This window comes from Cynocephalus volans, chromosome 2, assembly GCF_027409185.1.
Source record: "Cynocephalus volans isolate mCynVol1 chromosome 2, mCynVol1.pri, whole genome shotgun sequence".
NCBI lineage: Eukaryota > Metazoa > Chordata > Mammalia > Dermoptera > Cynocephalidae > Cynocephalus > Cynocephalus volans.
Genome location: NC_084461.1, coordinates 50,389,024 through 50,408,164, shown reverse-complemented (window position 1 = coordinate 50,408,164; position 19,141 = coordinate 50,389,024). Strand labels below are relative to the sequence as shown.

General features: G+C 39.3%; 1 protein-coding gene across 1 annotated transcript in view; it reads right to left on the bottom strand.

Moving 5' to 3' along the window:
- The window catches only part of LOC134370497 (large ribosomal subunit protein eL42-like), a 30,167-nt gene extending 21,620 nt beyond the window's left edge, over nt 1-8,547 (bottom strand). Inside the window, exon 1 of the mRNA XM_063087595.1 lies at nt 8,354-8,547. Coding sequence (XP_062943665.1) covers nt 8,354-8,547 — 194 coding nt within the window. The remainder of the gene's footprint in view (nt 1-8,353) is intronic.
- Nucleotides 8,548-19,141: the final 10,594 nt, after the last annotated feature.

Sequence of the window (19,141 nt, the reverse complement as noted above, 5' to 3'; positions counted from 1 at the left end):
CAATAGGTATAGTTGCCTGGTACTGATACCATGATACCACATTGCCAAACGTTTACAAAGTCACTCCACTGCAGATAATCCAATAGCTCTCTTCTCTCTGCTTTTTCTAAGCTCTCTGATTTCCCTAGCAAAAACAAAACAAACAAAAATTAATTCACACAGGCCTTTTGCATGATATGGTCCAAGGGTCTGCTATATTATATTTGTCATTAGTCACCCAGGCATAGAACCTAAAAGTCACCTACAACCATTTCCTGTTCTTCGTCCTCCCCCCAGTGATTGTTGATTCTTCTAATACCATAAATTTCCTCTACTAATTCACTTTAATAACCAAACCTGCATTTCAGGTTGTCAGTCTTTACACACCCAGTAAAAAATAAGATGTTATTCCTCATTTTATTCAGTAAGTCAAGTCCTTGTACTTCTCACGTTCTCCAGGAATCCTTCCTGTACAATCTCATCGTGTGTTCCTACTTCACTTAAGTTCTCTTATGGGTGAATGTAAGCATTTAAATGACACATCCTTATAAAATCCTTTCCAGTCACTCTGCAAGTAATAGATCTCCAAGATTCAGACTGACTCCAAACTTATCAATTGAACTGTTCACCTGCCCAATGTGGGTGGAGAGAAGGGAGTGGTTACTTGGGTGTGTGAATATGAACTTTCAGTTGCTTGAGGACAACAGGAAGCTCAGTCTCTAGTTGCTATCACATTAAACTTTAGTTAAGGTTTTTATTGTTCGTGGGATATAGAAATTTTCCTCATTAGGGGTAAATTGGGTTCACTCTATTTCCTAAGGTCTAGATAAAATTGGCTCAAATCTCCATCGTACAGATTGTGACAGGTTCTGTGTTCTCTCCAAAGCTTTGAAGAATTCTCAGGGGATGTATAGCCTGTCTCCTGATCATACTAGGCCTCAAGTCTCTGCTTCAGCAGAATTCATTCAGTTTAGGAGTTATCTCAAGGTCACTGTCATGATCTCCCTTTTCCACCCCACAGACGCCAAAGGAGGAATTGAACCGCTCCCTTGATTTTCCCAGCCGCTAGCCTTCCCTCTCCCCCCATAAAAGAAAACTTGTTCACACGTGATATTTATGTATGTATTAGAATTTATTGATAGTTTGAGGAAATGAAAGCAACTAATATTCACAAATGATGTGAAATAGAAAATACTTAGATATTCATATTCTTACACAGGAAGTTACCCAGTCGTTTCTACAATGGAGGAGTTAGCCTATTTTGATTGGCTCTCTTCTGTCATCTCTACCCTTCTATATCTCTCCTCACCCAAAAATTGCTCAAAGGAACTCCAGATTTTTCTCACTTAATGATATTTAGCACTTACTGTCTCTCCTGCTCCATCCACCTTTTAACTCCGAGACCTACACAGGTGCCCAGCAGAATAAAATGGCCTTTCATTTAATAGTGCCCCCCTTTAGAGGAGATAATTTTGGTTCTAAATAGCTTCTTTTTTCCCTTCCCCTCCCCTTTTTGTGTGTGTGTGTGCTTACATGGGAGTAGGACGACCACATTGAATGTTACCATTCAGCTCATATTTGATCTAGAAATATTGAACATCTACTTGCAAAAAGAAATGCAGTTCCCTCCTTGTTGAAGCTGGAGCTGACAGTCTAGTGAATAACCAAAAATCACAACTGTCAGGCTGGCAGGTGAGCTCAGTTAGTTAGAGTGTGGTGCGGATAATATCAAGATCAAGGGTTTGGATACCCATACCAGCCAGCCGCCCGAAACAAAACAAAAGAAAAGAAAACAACACAAGTGTCCATGTATACTTCCAAGCCCTAATAATCCTATGAAGGAAGGGTATGCAGTGCTTTGAGAAACTACAAGTGGAAATGTTTGGTCTGCTTGAGCTGCCATAAGAAAATACCATAGACTAGGTCGCTTCAACAAGAGACATTTATGTCTCCCTGTTCTGGAGGCTGGCAGTCTGAGGTCAGGGTGCCAGCATGCCAGAGTTCTGGCGATAGCTGGCATCCTCTATGTCCTCACTCTTGGAGCTCCCATAGGTGAGTCTGTCTTATTAGCAGTCTCTCTGTCTCTGGATGTCTATCTCTTGGTGCATTATAGGATGTTTCCTCTAAAGTTAAAGAGTGATCCTCAAGAACTCAGCTTTTACGTTGCTAAAAGCCCCATTTAAAAAGGCTATTCAATATTTCATGTAGCAAGGAGGACTTAATGGCTCTAGTACAACAAAATAACTCCTCACACGTTTTCATTTGCCAAAGGAATCCAACTAGCTGCCCTCTTGAGCCTGCAGGTGGTATCCCGTGAGCCGGTTCCTGATGTTTTCTTAGTGCAGAGCAAACAATACTCAGCACATTTCCTTCACTCACCTTTGGCATGTCCATGACCATAATACATCTGATCTAATTTCTAGGTTTTCTCATAACAAAGATTCCATTTCCCACAAGCAACAGGAGCTCCGATTTCCCTGCTTAGAGTGTTTGTCTACTTGACTTTTTTCAGCAGCTTCAGAATTTCTGACTTGGTTGATTTTTTTTTTTTTTTTAATGACAATGCTTCCCCGGCTTTTGCCAAGTACTTTTCTGGGTTTGAGCATGACTAGTCAGCTTAGTGGGATATCCATATTCTCGCATTTCATGTCCACATTTGGTATCTAAGTATTGCACTGCTTCCAAAGGAATGAGATACTCCAGAATAAGAGATGAATCATGTAAAAATTTACCCAAAATAAACATCATCTAAAAAGATAAAAAGCAAACAAATAAAACCATGTTTTTAACTTTTGGGTGTTTGCCTTTGATTTTTTTAAAGAAGATAAAGCAACTACCTGCCGTTAGTCATCATCATAATAGTAAAAATTTAGTTAATAATCACCTTGTATGAAACCCTGCGGGGAGTGCCTCTGTGCATCACCTCCCAGCATCTGTGCAACAATCGTCTTGGAGGAAATCGAGGATCTCTTTTGCTGAAAGTCACACACCCAGCAAGTGGAAGACTCAAACCCTCACACCTGCAACTGAGTTTCTATTGCTGTGCTTCACAATTTCTAGAGCCCTGTTTAGTTTTCCAGACATAAACTCTGCTTAAATTTCTATAAATAGTAATCTAATTTTTTTCTTCTGTAAGACTGTAAGTTTGTATGATTGAATTTCTACAGACTTATGCACTACTGGTAATGTTTGAAACGCATTTGTTTTTCTAAGTGATGATATTGAGTGACTCCTATAATTGAAAAACTCCTCCCAAGAAACCAAACCCTCCTTCCCGATATTTTACTTCATTAAAAAATCAGATTGTCAACTGTATGAGTTTTCTAGGGCTGCCATAACGAAGTACAGCAAACTGAGTGGCTTAGAACAACAGGAATATATTGTTCTCATTGTTGTGGAGGCCAGAAGTCCAAAGTCAAGGCGTCTGCAAGGTTGGTTCCTTCTGAGGACTGTGAGGGAAAGATCTGTTCCGAGCCTCTCTCCTTGCTTTGTGGGTGGCCGTCTTCTCCCTGTCTCTATTCTCAGCATCCCTCCCTCTGTGCATATCTGTGTTCAAATTTCCCCTTTTCATAAGAATGAACACCAGTCATATTGGATTAGGGCCTGCCCTAATGACCTTATTTAAACTTGATTTACCTCTCTGAATACCCTGTTTCCAAGTAAAGTCACATTCTGACTCTAGGGTTAGGGCTTCGACATATTTTGGGTGGCATGAGGAGAGCACGACAATCTGACCCATAACACTAGCTTCTGTACCAGCTTAATGCATGAGCTACAGACCCGGTGCTGTGACGGGGATCCCTTCCAGCAGTGTGGCCTGGGGCTAGTTTCCCTTCTACTAAATAGCAGATTGATTTCTACTCTTAATATTTACATGGAATGTGGGAATTCTACTTTATAGAATGGATGTAGTGTATCGGATAGATGTCCTCCTTGAAGAAATTTCCTAAAAGTTTTTGGAAAGGTGGCTTCGTCTTTTCACCTCCTCACATTTGCCACGGAGGTAAGTGTCTACCCAGGTCTTCTTTCAGAGGGACCAGTTTGGGGGAAAGCATCTTTCTGCTTTTCTTTTCCTTCTGAGACCTCTGCATCTTTCCTGTTCTGTACCTCCTAAGTCTATCTTCTCTGACAGAGCCTCTTGCAAGACAGATGTCCAGGGAAAACAAAAATTGTTAGATTTCAAAGGACCTGCCTATTGTAGACTATAGATGCTTAATCAATATTCACTGCTAAAGAGGTCGACCATATACTTTGGCCTCTGTGACTTCACCGGCTTTTACCAACAGCAAACATTCTTCCCACGCATGTGGCAAAGCCTACCTTACCTGGTCTTGCTTGCATGGCCCCCTAGGATTTGAGCCCTGGTGTTGCACATGAGGAAACTGAGTCTCACAGCCACACTCCTCGGAGTGGACGTAGGGAGTGGGAGGAGATGGATCGGGTCTGAACTCGGGCAGTCTCTCCAGAACCCACCCTTAGCAGTGAAGCGATTCCACTGTGGGCTGTGGGGAGCTGTGCAGCCCCCCAGCTGCACCCATCCAGGTTGTTAACTCATTCTCGGATTTTTCCAGCTGAGGAAATTTATATGAAGGATTAGAAATGACGTCTTTCACATTTTTTGCATCATTAGTCAGTAATGCACTCTAGTTTCAAAAGTATTAATACTAAGAGTTTTAAATGCCTGAAGTACGTCTTGTTTATTTTACCATATGCCTCTCTTGAGGTTTCCACTATAAAGCATAGTGTATTGAAAACAGGATTTTAGAACCTAGAGAAGGGCAAGAGGAGAGGTGAACAAAGCAGGAGGCAGGCGAAAATCGGTGTGCTGACAGCGAACATTTGTAGGTCAGTGGAGCAGGAGCCCTGGGGGGACCGAGCCAGCGGGCTCACAGGAGGCAGGGAGGGACAGAGGCAGGGAGCGCCACGGCAGCCTCGCAGATGGCGGCCCGGAGAGGCGGTCGTTCCCTTGTCCTCTGTTTATGAACATCTTGGAGAAGCACATTTATGTGCCTGTTCCACCTACAAGTTTGTGCCTCGGTGTGACTCCTTTCCTCTCTTCCTCGGATAGGATTGCTCTTCAGGAAAGAGAAAACCAGTTCTGACAATGCAGAGGAGACCTGCTGCAGGGCTTGCTGAATCACCTCGGGGACAGCTAGGGGTGTGTGTGTGCACATCTGTGTGTGTCTCTGTGTGTGTCTGCGTGTGTGTTTGTGTGTATGTCTGTGTGTGTACCTGTGTGTATGTCTCTGTGTTAGTGTGTCTCTGTATCTGTGTGTGTATATATGTGTGTGTATCTGTGGGTGTGTCTGTGTCTGTATTTCTGTGCATGTGTGTGCAGTGTCCGACACTGGCAGACACCATGTGGTAACCCCCTGCACACCACATGAGTTTAGATTCCTGTATTTTCATGTCCACAGGGATAGGGATTAGATCAGATTATATCTAAGCAGTAACATTTTAAAAATATAATTGCTCTCTGTCACCACAGTTTAATCTATGAGCCCCTAAGGAAAAAAAACCCCTCATATATTAAAAAAACTAACCCATGATTAATTGCTAAATAGGCAGATGTTGGCCAGAAGGTGTGGCATCCACACAAAGTGAACAGGTTGAGTGGTTAATTATCTGACTAGAACTTTCCCTTGCCATTAAAGGTACTTGGAATCCATTTCTAAAGACTATTCTTTTATTTTAGGTAATGAGCCATTATGAATGAATCTTCAATCCTTAAAAGGCTAGATGTTCATGCTCAACTGTGTTGGCAACTGACCTAAACCAATAGGATTATGAACATATTTGGGTTTTTTTGGTCAGACATTTGTAACTGCCAGTGAAGTTTGAGTTGGAGTTAGCTACTTGCCTATAATTTCACCACCTGGTTAGAAGGAAAGCGAGCCTCAGATTAAATTCTGATTTACATAAGGCCATTTATTAACTAAACATTTATTATGAAGGAAGCATGAAATAAACAAATCATAAGACTAGTTCTGTTTCTTTAGATGTCTGGGCTCCATTTGCAAGTTTTACTTGAGGCAAAAAAAAAAACAAAACAAAATTCCAGAGTCAATATGTTGTCATCACTAGAGACAAGTTTTCAGTATTCACAGCTGGACACTGGATGTTTCCCAAGGCGTGGCTCTTGCATGGTTCTGTCTCAGAGTGGCCGCTCCCATGGACATTGTGCACGTCCACAGCATTAACCAGGACTCCTCAGAGACTCCAGAGTCTGTAGCCAGATACCTTGTCCTACTCCAGCTGCCTGCTTCTGAGGCGTTCATGTGACTGTCTTGTCACTTTAACTCAATGTGTGTAAGCAGACACTGCTTCCTACAAAGTTAGCACCCTCCTGATTTCCCCATTTCTGTAAATGTGGTCATCACTCTCTCTGCCATCAAAGCTTGAAGCCGACATTCTTGTTGCAACACAGCCACCTCCTTCAATTCCAATTTCAACCAGTCACTACATTTTCTCAGTTCTGCCTTACTACCAGTTCTTTTCCTTTTGTCTCCTCCACCCTAAGCCAGAGCCACATCACTGCACACCAACAGCCCTTCTGTCTCTCTGCCTCTTCCCCATTCAGTTATTTCACATGAGGCCTAAACGTCTTCCTAAAACCACCTGGATTAGATCTCTCCGCATTTAAAGACTTTTAGTGATACCGCATTTCATAGTGGAAAATGTCCAGACTTATTTGCATACTTACTCAGTCCCAATACACCTTTACTTCTTTGTGTCCTCCTTTACTGTGCAAACCTCCATGCCGGATGGACTTTCTATGCATCGCACTCCAAATACGTCACATGCATCAGGCGTCCCTTGTCAGTACTCTTTTCCCCATGATGTTCTTGCTGTCCTTTACTCCATGGTCATTTCTCCAACACACACACACACACACACACACACACACGCACACACACACACGCACACACGCACACACATAGACACACACACGGGCACAGACACACATACAGACACACATAGACACACGCACACACACAGGCACAGACAAACAAACACACACACAGGCACAGACACACATACAGACACACACACAGACTCACACACACACACACAGAGCCTCTTTGGGCCTCAAAGCTTTTTGCTAGTATTTTAAGTGTTTGGACAATGTAATTAAAAAATAAGTAAACTGGTTTTAAATGTAGCTGTTGCCACTTATCGGTTCTAGTGCGGCCCCCGGGCTTGTTATGTAACGTTTCGGAGCTCCAGTTACCACATCAGTACAGTGGGAATAATGCCTACCAGCCTACCGCCCATTGTCAGTTAATCTTAGTTCCCTTTCTCTGCCACCTTTCCTCCCAGGAAAGTCCTGCATGACCTCACCAGTCACAAGTTTCCCTCTCTTCTGAGCCCATAGCACTGATTTCTTGTCTCACTACTTTGGAAAAATCACTGTTTGCTTCTTTGAGGTACCTCTTGTATTTATTTATTTATTTATTTTTATTTGATTGTGTCCTGGGACCATACATTGGAACCTACACTAGATTGTGTAAGTACTTTGGCTGCAGTGCTTTACATTTGTGTAGTCATGGTACCCAGGGCACTCTCTCATGCCTTCTCTCATTTATCCTCACAACATCATGAGAGGTAGATACAATCCCTGTTTTGTAGAAGAGGAGAGTCAGAGGCTTAAGTGAGCCGCCTAAGATCATTGAGAGAGCAAGTGGAAGCACAGGACTTGAATCCAAGTCATGTGACCCTAAGCCCAGGGCTCTCTCTTCCTTCCTAAAGCTGTAAACTTAGGAGCGGGAATTTAGTTTTTATTGCTTATATTTCAGTATTTAATTGTATAATCCTTGTGGGGCTCAGCCCTGTGAATGACTGTAATTGAGAAGGCACTCTATAAATACTGTTGAAGGAGTAAATAAAACGAATACTACAGACCATATTAATAATGCAAAATAACACTGGGAGTTTGAGGGATAATTCTGTGTATATGGGGGAGGGGCGGCGCCTTGTGCCTGGCCTCTCCCCCATCTACCCTGTCCCTATAAGGGTAAGCAGCACAATGTCCTCATTCTAAAACACAAAATCATGAGTTTAAAGGAAACATTCAAGCCATCAGCTGAGAAGATGCAGGATTCACATTGCAGGTTCTCTAAAGTGGCTTTGTGTTGCTCTGAGCACTGTGAACTCACATCATAATGTTCATAGCTTTTTAGCCTTTGGCTAAGATCAAGGAGACTGTTCTTGTGGCTTTTAATAACTGATGTGTTCTTCTTCCAAGGACAACATATTTAGACTGTATGTGCATTACAAAGTATTAAGCTCCTTTTAACAGCAAATTTTTAAACAAGAGATTTATTTGAATTCTCTTGGATGCTGTTCTTCTATTGACACTCTTCCTATAAAATACCATAGAGGCTCATTCTGTGACGCTAGGCTTACTGAAATGACTCTGCGGCTGCACACCAGGAAGTGTTCCTCAGACAGGGGTAAGGAACATGTCTCTTTGTCATGAAAAGTATTAACCGTGCAATCTTGGCCCCCTGTCCCCACCACACGCACACATTCCAGGAGTGGGGGAGGGGGGTCGCTCAGAAGAACCATTGTGTGGAGCACAATGAAAGTAAAATTATTACCAGAGAAAGAAACAGATCGCACCTACCCGGGTTTGGAATGAAGCATAATAGACAGAAGTTTTTCATGATCTATAACAAATTTTCAGATTAGGGTCATATTCGTTTCATAATATGAGTTTCATATTAGGCTCACTTTTAAAAAAGATAAAGGAGGAAGATAAGAGGACAGAAAGCATAGGAGAGGAAGGAGCAGAATTGAGGCACAGGGTGGAATGAAAAACAAGCACAAAGAGAGGAAGAGGAAAGAGAAAGAAAAAGAGAAGTCACGTCAGAGGCTCTGCAGGCTCTGAGGTGAGTTAGCTGGTCATAGGTCAGCAGCTTTAGTCACGCATCCTGTTATTCACTTTGGGCATCAGAACACATTTTCACTACCCTTTGAAATTTCCATACCACTCTGCAACGAGTTTGCAGCAACCTTTCTTTGGGGGGAAATCATTCATCTGCTTTTCTCTTCAATCTTTGAGGTCAATTTTTTAAGACTTTATTTTCACATGAAGTCCTGAATGTTTTGAAAGGAGAAAAAATAATGCATTTGGTCTTAAATGTTTTCATTTTAATCTTAATTTTCAGTCTACTTTAATAATTCCAAAATGAAGTGGAATGGTTTCTTTCTCCGATAACTGACATATAGCATTTAAAAATATTCGTATCATTATTTTGTTAGCTTTGGTTTGCCAGAGCTGTTTTCACCTGGGCTTTACAGCTTACTAAATGACTCTCCCTTGTAAGCCCCTGTTCCCTTGTCTACATGAGAGATACTTGGTGCCTCTCCAGTCCTGCCGAGGACACCCAGGCTCTATGTGCCTCTGGAACAGGTCTGGCATAAAGTAGACAGGAATGGTGTCAGTTCCTCCCCCACCCTCACCCCCACAATGGCACTCCCACCAAGTGAAAAAAAAAATGCATAAAACTCTTCCTGCCTTTTAATTTCCATTGATCACGCCGAATGGAATATCACATTAACCCATAAGGCACAAACTTATTTTCAGGGCCGCAGCTCTGTGTACTCTGAGCTCACAGCAACATAACTTTGGTTCTGGGTGAGATTTAATCTGGATCTGACTCTGCTCCTGGAAGGATGCTGACCCCAAACTCCTGTTTTGCAGAACCCTGAATGACCAGGTAAAGATGCAGCCACTGAATATGAACTTCCAGGGATCTGTAACTGAAGGAACTAAATCAAGGGTTTCAGTTATACCCTAGATTAAAATAGCAGTTATATCTGCTCAGAGCTTGTTTTTTACTCCCATTGGGAATAGATTCATACTTGTAGAAAGCTTAAAATATAATGACTAATTAAATACACTGTATGACTTCAAGGAAGCCAAGAAAATTACAGTAATTCCAGGTAATATTGGTTTTCACTGGACAAAAATTAGAGAATCTTGACTCTTAGCACTAAAAGGAATATAGACGTCATGTAGCCTAATCACTCATCCAGCAGTGAACTTGCCTTGACTGTCTGTCCGATAGCTTCTTCCTGGGAATATAGAATGACATAACACATACTGCCTTTCCAGGAAGCCTGAGCTATCATGAGACAGCTCTGGTCATTTAGAAACAAGTCCTGATAATGAACCATTTGTCTGCCTTTCTGAACTGCCCATCTCTTGCCCTTAATTCTGAGTAAAAGATTTCTATTCATTTTCTTCCTGGAAATGGTCTTTAGTAATGTAACAACCATCTTGCCCATTTTAAGGGTATTCTTCTTTACGTGAGGCTTCCCAGGTTTGGAACCCTCTCTCTCTTTCTAGACTCAGCAACATCCCTGTTCCTATTAAAACTGTGGTTATCTACTTCTGGCAAATCCTAACTGGGCTCAGAGAACAGTAAACTGATTGTCTCCAGTGAAACAGTATTTTTATTGCTGAGGTTAAAGAGGTATAAAATTACATTGTGTTTATTTTGGATTTTGTATTATTATTTTTATTTTTTTTTTACTTTATTATTTTTTGTAAAACCCACATCATTACCTATAACAAGTTTATGATAGATGAATATTCTAAATATTTCTCTCCTATACCCATGGAATAAATTTTTTAAAAGAATTTTTATCTTAACTTTTGCTAGACCTTACCAGCCTATAGTAACAAAGGAGGTTACATTAACTGTAATAATTCAAATTTCACTAGCTGTTCCCTACATTTGATGAAGCAGTTCTCCTATGCAATCCATATAATTATTTCTTAGCATTCCCAAGGGTGTCTCAGAAGAACAAGTCCCCCTTCTTTGGGGTCACTGCTCTTCTACCAGACCCAGCAGCTCCCTGGACTCCCCAAGGCTAAGCAGGTCACATTGTTACCCAGGCAGTCAAGCAACTACCACAAGACGAAGCTTTTACTTTGTAGCCGCTCCAATGGAGGTTAAAATTTCTCCCTTTGTTCCTGATAGTGTACAGAATTAGATGAAACATCTTTTTACTTAAAGCTCTCCAGTCTTTCCAGGACCTAGAGAGTCATCCCTGGGAATGCATTCACGTCATAGCTGCCATGGTCCATTCAGAATGGCTCTTCCCCTCAGACAGCCAAGCCTTTGTTATTGTGCTAAGCTCCATGCACCAACTCCTTCCTCTATACAAGGAGCTCTCTCCAAAGAGACCACTAAGCCTCCTGAAAATAGTCCTTCACTACCTTTTCAAACCCTGTCTTTTTTTTCTTCTTGAAATGAACATTGCACCTTGAACATTTTTACCAAATCATTAAACATTCCTTAAAGCTACCATTTTTAAGTCTTCTGCAATATTCATCTTACAGATATACCATACTAGAATGCATTTCCCCATTTTTCTATTGCTGAGAATGTTGGGTTTTATACATAGCTCATTATTTTAAGCAAATGTAGTACTTTACCTTATACTTTTAATTCAGCTCACTGTTTAACATATGTGGATAATTTCATATCTTAATATGTCTTTCAATATATTAGCATCATTCCAGCTTTTGGCTTTACATATGCATTTTTAAGATGAATCTAAAACTTTTTAACCATTCAATCAGGTTTTAGTTGCTTAAAGATCCAACTTTTATATTTTAGTATATGGAGTTTCTATGGCCCTTGTAGTGAGATGCCTGTATAAAAAGGACACATACATATGCAAGGGGTGAATTAAAATCTCACTTGTAATTTCAAATGTTGCTAAATATTAATTCTAGCTAACTGGTATATTCCTGTACAGTCAGCCCTCTATATCCGGGTTCCACATTTGTGTATTCAACCAACCACAGAGCGAAAATAATTGAAAAATTAAAAAAAAAAATGTACAAAAATAAAAATAATACAAATAGAACAACACAATATAACAACTATTAGCATAGCATTTACATTGTATTAGGTATTATAACTAATTAGGTATTATAAGAGATGATTTAAAGTATGCAGGAGAACTGCATAGGTTATATGCAAACAGGGGTACTCTGCCATTTTATGTAAGGGACTTGAATATCCTCAGATTTTGTTATCCACAAGGGTCCTGGAACTAATCCCCAGCAAATAGCAAGGAACGGCTATAATCACTTCAAACCCTCCTCATTAAAAATAAATCAAATAAAAATAAATTATAGAATTAAAAGAACCTTTAGGTGTATGATCTAGTTCAACGCTCTAATTCCATCCACTCACCCATCCATCTATCCATTTCCTTCAACCAGTCATTCATTACTTTCCTTCTGTATATACAGGCAATATAAACCTTGGGGACAAAGGTAAGTCACAGACCTATCTTTGTGATATGAGTGACACAGGAGTGACTAGAAATGATAGAGGGTGTGGTTCCTTCAGTTTGACAAGTGAAGACAGGATTCCCAAAGCAACTGACATTTAAGCAGCACCTTAAGAAAGTACAAAGAATTCGTTAGAAAGAGACAAGCAATTAGGTAGATTTATTTGGTAATAGGCTTGAAAGGGCACAGCATATTGGGAACTAAATTTCTGTAGCTACAGCATGTATATGATATTCTCCCTTGTACCCTGAGATGAAGTTACAAAGACGTGAGTCTGACAGTGAAGGCCTTGGTATAAAGAATATAAGAAATGTATATATTATCTACCATGAAACAGAAAAAAAAAAAAAAATTAAGGTTATTCAAGTAGGGGAATGACATATTCTAGAAAGACATTTCTGATAACATTATGGAAGATGGATTATAGGCTAGAGGCAAGAGATAAGAATTTTCTTTGTCAATGTGACATTATTTTATGAATAAAACACAACGTACTCAGATCTATGTGAGATGAAACTGGTTCATTTCACCTTGTCCAAGGTTTTTGGAAAAAATGGTAAGATTTTTGTTATTGCTTTTTGTATTTACCTGTGATATAGTAGACTAGCCCTCTGTTTCTCCTGGTGAAATCTTTAAATAGGTAGAAAAAAGAAAAAGTTGAAAAAGGGCATTAACTACCTCCTTTACCTTGGTTTTATCTGCCTTTTGGAAGATAGCTGATCCAAAGCTATGAAACTCAACCTCTCACCAGTCCACTTGGTTGGAAGATGTGTCAAGAGAATGCCTCAGGCCTCCTTTGTCCATTAACAGACCAGTTGTGAGTCACAGTCTGAACATGAGGAAATGTTAATTTACTTTTTCACAGTCATGGCTGTAAGATTTTTTGTGCCCAAAGTACTATCCTTGCCTTAAGAAGGTTATCTTCTGCCCCAGGCAGGGAGCCGAATGTCAAAATACAATTCCAAGTGCTCGATCATCATTCTGATAGCCTCAGGAAGCTGAGCTTTACAGCTGCCTGGGACCCACATGCTTCTTATGATGAAGATCAGCTTTGGTAATGAGCTGTTTCAGGATTCTTAATGCCCCATGGCTTTGGAAACTCTTGTTAACTCACAGAGGGAGAGGAGGAGCTGGAAGCAATTGGACTACAGCCTGAATTTATTATAATCAATTCAATAACCCCCTTATCTTTCCAAATCCCTGTTCAGAATCTGTTGAAAATTATAGTTGATTTAAGCTGTTCTCAGTGATGCATCCTGAGAGAAGAGGGAGAGTGCTGTTCAAGGTTTCTTGAAGCCACAGAAACTGATCGATGGAACTTTACAGACACACGTATGCAATTTTCCAGAGGCTAGAAAACAGATGCCAGGGTGGAGGAGAGGAGAAGCCAGTGGATGTGGAAAGGCTCACACAGAGTGCCCAGGAGCCTGGTTTCTGTTCTCCCGCCAGAAGAAACGTTGCCAGCTCCACCTGCCCACCCCGCCCTTCTTACTGCACCAAGCTGGCGCTCAACACACCCATAATTCTTCTCGGTATCATTCTCATGACATAACCTGACCAACCACATGAAGCCTAATTGTCACTGGCAACCAATGCAGGCGTTGTGTTGTCATTGGCAACCAATGCAGGAGTTGCGTCACAAGTAAAGCACATACTCCACAGACCAGAATGTTAGAGTACAACCTGCAAAAATGTGGCACTAGCCTTTGTTAGGTATGTGATATCATGAACAAGACAAAAAAAAAAAAAAAAAAAAAAAAAACTTTATAAGAAAGTCTACATTAAATTTTTTAAAATGCATGCAAAAATTGATTGTGTTCACATCTTCCCCATAAAAGCTATTGCAAATTATTTTATCTGAAGGTGGCTATACATCTTTGTGGCATTTGCACATACTACATTCCTGGAGTACAGTAGGTGCTCAATAATTGTTTGTTGGATAAATGAGTGAGTGAATCAATGAACTAAGTGCTATTTTATAGAATTTTTTTTTTTTTTTTTTTTTTTTTGGCGGCTGGCCATACGCATACAGGGAACGAAACCCTTGACCTTGGTGTTTCAAGGCTCTGCTCTAACCAACTGAGCTAACCGACCAGCTGGAATATTCTTCTAGCAAGGATTTTACTAGGAGAAATTTGCTGGTAGTCACAAGTGAAAGCTAGATTTACTTAAATTTGGGGACAGCAGTCTTCCCATTTCCTATATGATAGGTATTCTTGTGCTTATAAAATGAGAGAACATGGATTAAGTTATACACTAATATATTTGTACATAGTTTTGCAAAATGCAAACATCATGCTAGTTTTGAGACCAGAATGTCTTTGTAGTGAATAAAATTTACCAAAATATTGTGTCCATTTAAAAGTAGGCTTAACTTAAGACATTAATTTGGTGCTAGAAATATAGAATTTGTATTTTGTTTTAAATATTCAATGACTAAGATCATATAACATTTTTTCCTTTGAAATAGGCTGCCAAAAATACTGCCTAATTTCTATTTTAATAATAACCCAAATGTGCTTCAAATATAAAAGGTGACACCTGGTTTACTACAGTACTTTAAAAGTGCATGTTTCAACATACTCCATACCATGTCCTCCATTACATCACTCTGTCAGGGCCTGTAAGATTTTACACTTTTTTTTTTTACTCTTTTCTTTCAGTCAGAAAGAACTGAGGGGAATTTGAGCCTCCTGCATATTTAGAGTATTATTTGCACTGATTTTGATCTTTAGTTCTTAATCCATGAATGCCTGAGGACTTTGATGATTTACAACCATAAATGTTAAAAAGCACAATCCTTATTTATTTATTTGTTTATTTATTTAATTTGGAAGTTCCTTCTGGGAATCACATTCCTCATTCTCTTGGAGAGTTGTGAGTTGTGGGAGGGAAATCCTCATTCCCTTGCCTGATTTGTAGTCACTTCTCTGTCACATGGATGAGTTCTAAAATCTTTCTGAGCTCAGACAAATTGCCTGGTACTTTTTGACTTATAACATGGAATGTTGGGAATAACTTTCTAACTAGTTCCAAGGTCATTTAAATGCAGCCAAATGTCCAATTGTGTTTTGTAAGTAAACATATATGAATTTCATCCTGCTCCAAATTAGTTAGAAATCGATATCTTCCCTTTTGTATAAAATGAATGTTTTGGACTAGAACCCCACAAATGAATTAGGCTAGCTACAGGAGCCTCTGGAAGGAAGTCTTAAGAGAGAGAAGACATGAGAGAGAAGCCTCAGAAAGAAAAGAATTTTTTAATAGATCTGATTAGCAGACAGCACTTCTTCGTAGTGGTGGAGAACAGAAGCTTATTTCACTCAGTGTAGAATGAATGATCTTCATTTATAGATGTGGGTACTGGTTCATATCAATATTCCTCAACCTGGGGTTACTCTCAAACTTGGAGTTCATATCAAACATTATATGTTTTATATGTGACATATACTGGTAAGGTGGAAGGGACCGATAGGCCTTAAATTCCATTACAATCCCAACAGTCTATGATTCCGAATTTCCAGATCTTGTAACTCTACAAAAGATAGAAATCACTAGGGTAGGCTTATTATGGGCCTATGAGATATGCTACAAAAGTAAAATGATGGACCTCCTCTGAAATGTTTCTATTTAAAAGCGGTATGTAGGGGCTGACCCCGTGGCTCACTCGGGAGAGTGCGGCGCTGGGAGCGCCGAGGCCGCGGGTTCGGATCCTATATAGAGATGGCCGGTGCGCTTACTGGCTGAGCGCGGTGTGGGCAACACCAAGCCAAGGGTTACGATCCCCTTACTGGTCACACACACACACACAAAAAAAGGGGGTGTGTAGTTTAATGATCTGGTAGCCCACTGAAATCTTTATATGTCAGTATCTCTTTTGGGGACTTATTTAATCAAACATTTATTGAACAGTTATTATGTGCTACACTAAAACCTCAGATTTGTCAAGTTGTGAGAAAGATATTAGCAATATATATATCTGATAAAGGCCTCATATTTAGAAAGTATAAGAAAAACTTCTAAAAATCAATCAAAACGACACAGTTTTTAGAAAATCACGAAAGAATAGGCACTTCAAATTAGATGTCCAAATGGCCAGTAAGCAGCAGTGCTCTAGAGCTGGCCTGTACTGGCTCACAAGTACCTATTTCTAAATGTTCAGGAATTTGGTAAGCTAATTGTTAAACCCATCGATTATTTATAATTTAATTACATAAACTTTCAGTTAAGTAAATTATATTAAAAGCAAGGGTAATACATACTCAAAACTCATCACTTAATTATTTTAGTACCTTCTGTTATCTATGTTCTTGAAGTTTGTTTATTGCACCTGTATAATGCAAACACTACATAATCATGTGCCACTGTACATCTCTTCCAACTTTGCACTCACTGGTGTCACAAGGGTAGCTTGAAATCAACTTTGGTGGGGGTATTTATACCATGGAAGTCAGCAAATGCTACAAATCAGGGATTAATTTTTTATTTCATTTTGCTGATTATCTAGACTTAACGTGATGGAGAAAATATTAATAATGTAAGTTAAAGTTAAGTGTGTCATATCTGTAGCTATTAAACTGTAAATAGCACAAAAAATTGAGAAAGCAATCTTCTAGAATTTTAAAACTGTTATCTTTTGCAGCAGAGAAATTTCCCTGATGCATGACAAATGAGTGAAATCCAATTGTTTCACTTTTGTCTTACTTGTTAACGTAAACCAAAATATCATCCAGCAGTCAGGTAGAAACTACACTCCTTTGTCAATTGCAACTTTAGCTGGGCTACTTCAGTGGTCATCTATTCTATCACCATCATTTTCAGAAAAGGAAACTGAGATCTAGAGAGTGGTTGGTTGGCCTCAGCTACGGGGTGACCATGGCGTAGTCAGGACTAGATTCCTAGTAGTATTCTTTTAATCACACAGTATGATTGATCTAAGAATGCTGCAGCAACACTACTGTCAGACCAGGATCAAATGGGTTTATGGGTTCAGTTTATATCTAAGACCATTGATTTTTCTCAAGGAAAAATTCCACAAAATGGTAATAGAGTCCTGGACAGGTATTACAGATTCTCCCCTGATATGAAATAAGGGACTAGGCAAGAAGGATAAATGCTCAGCACAATCTATATTATAGAAAAAGAAATTTGAAATATATTCTTCTGAGTAGTGTGAGAACATGACTAAAAAAGAAAGTTAATGCTTTTTCTTCTCAGAAGAAATGTGTTGGTATTGTCATATTAGAGACACTCCTGGGAAATGCATGGCCACCTAAAATTGTTAAAGAGCTAAAATTGAACATTGGGCCGAGCCTGTGGCGCACTCGGTAGAGTGCGGCGCTGGGAGCGCCGCGACGCTCCCGCCGCGGGTTCGGATCCTATATAGGAATGACCGGTGCACTCACTGGCTGAGTGCCTGTCACGAAAAACCAACAACAACAACAAAAAATAAATTAGAAATAAAAAAAAATAAATAAAATAAAATTGAACATTGACTTGGAAGCAGACTGAAATATATCTTCCCACTTCTGTGAATTTTAATGGTAGCCACTGATGCTTTTCTTTATTCCTTCTAAAAAATAGAAGATATTCTTAAGGGAAAATAGGCTTTGACAACTAGTTCAGGGAAATTGATGGTAACATAAGGCTGTTTGAGGAAAAAAATGTGGGAACTCAAATACTGTTGGTGGGAGTGTAAACTGAATCATCCACTTTGGAGAACAATTTGGCAGTTTCTATTAAAATTTAAAAATACTGATAACTTACCACTTAACAATCCTACTTCTAAGTATCTATTATTTTAAAAATACTTGGAATTTATGCCCCACAACTTTTGCAAGGCTGTTTTCTATGTAATAGTGAGAAATTGGAAGCTTGAATGCCCTTCAATAGGGACATGGCTAAATAAATTATGAAATAGTCACATTGTGGAATGCTATGGGTCAGCTAAAAATAGCAAAAGAGATCTTTGTTGAATAAAAAAAAGCAAGTTGCTGAATGATCATTAAATATGGCACTATGTTTTTAAAAAAACCTCAGAAAACCATAATGTATGTTCCTATAGGCACACAACTGTTCATGAAATCCCATGGAGATCTAAAATTTACTGTCCAATATGGTAGCCACTAGCCACATAAGGCTATTTAAATTCAAATTAATAAAACTAAATAAAAATAAAAATTCACTCCCTCAGTTGTACTAGCTTCATCTCAAGTACTCATAGCCACATTTGGCTAGTGGCCACTGAAATGGGGAACAGAAATCTAGAAAGATAAACACAGTTGATAACAGGATTACCTATGGAGAGGGCCATGTTTGGGGATGTTGGTCTATATTATATGGATAATTTAAAATGAACACATTGTAATATTAAAAGCACAACTAGCAATAGGATTTCTAAAACATTTTAGACTTAACAGATATATCTCAGTGTAAACTGATTTGGATATCCTATCCTTTTAGCCTGTTAATTATCTAAAAGAACACAAAAAATACTATAACAAACTGTTCAAAACCATTTTGTCTCTCCTTCCCTACATTTAACAAGTGTCTACTGAGCACTTATTATATTCCAGACACTTAAAATATAAGGATCATAAGGCAATTGCTGTTTAGACTGAAGTGTTTTCTCCATGGATGCCATAAGAGGATTGCTTTGTCATACATTGTTTTTCCTTTGTAACTGATTAAATAATTACTGATTGGCTTTATTCAATTTATATATAAATACAGTTGTGTTCCTATAGGCACACAATTATTCATGAAATCCCATGGAGATCTAAAACTTACTGTCCAATATGGTAGCCACTAGCCACATAAGGCTATTTAAATTCAAATTAATAA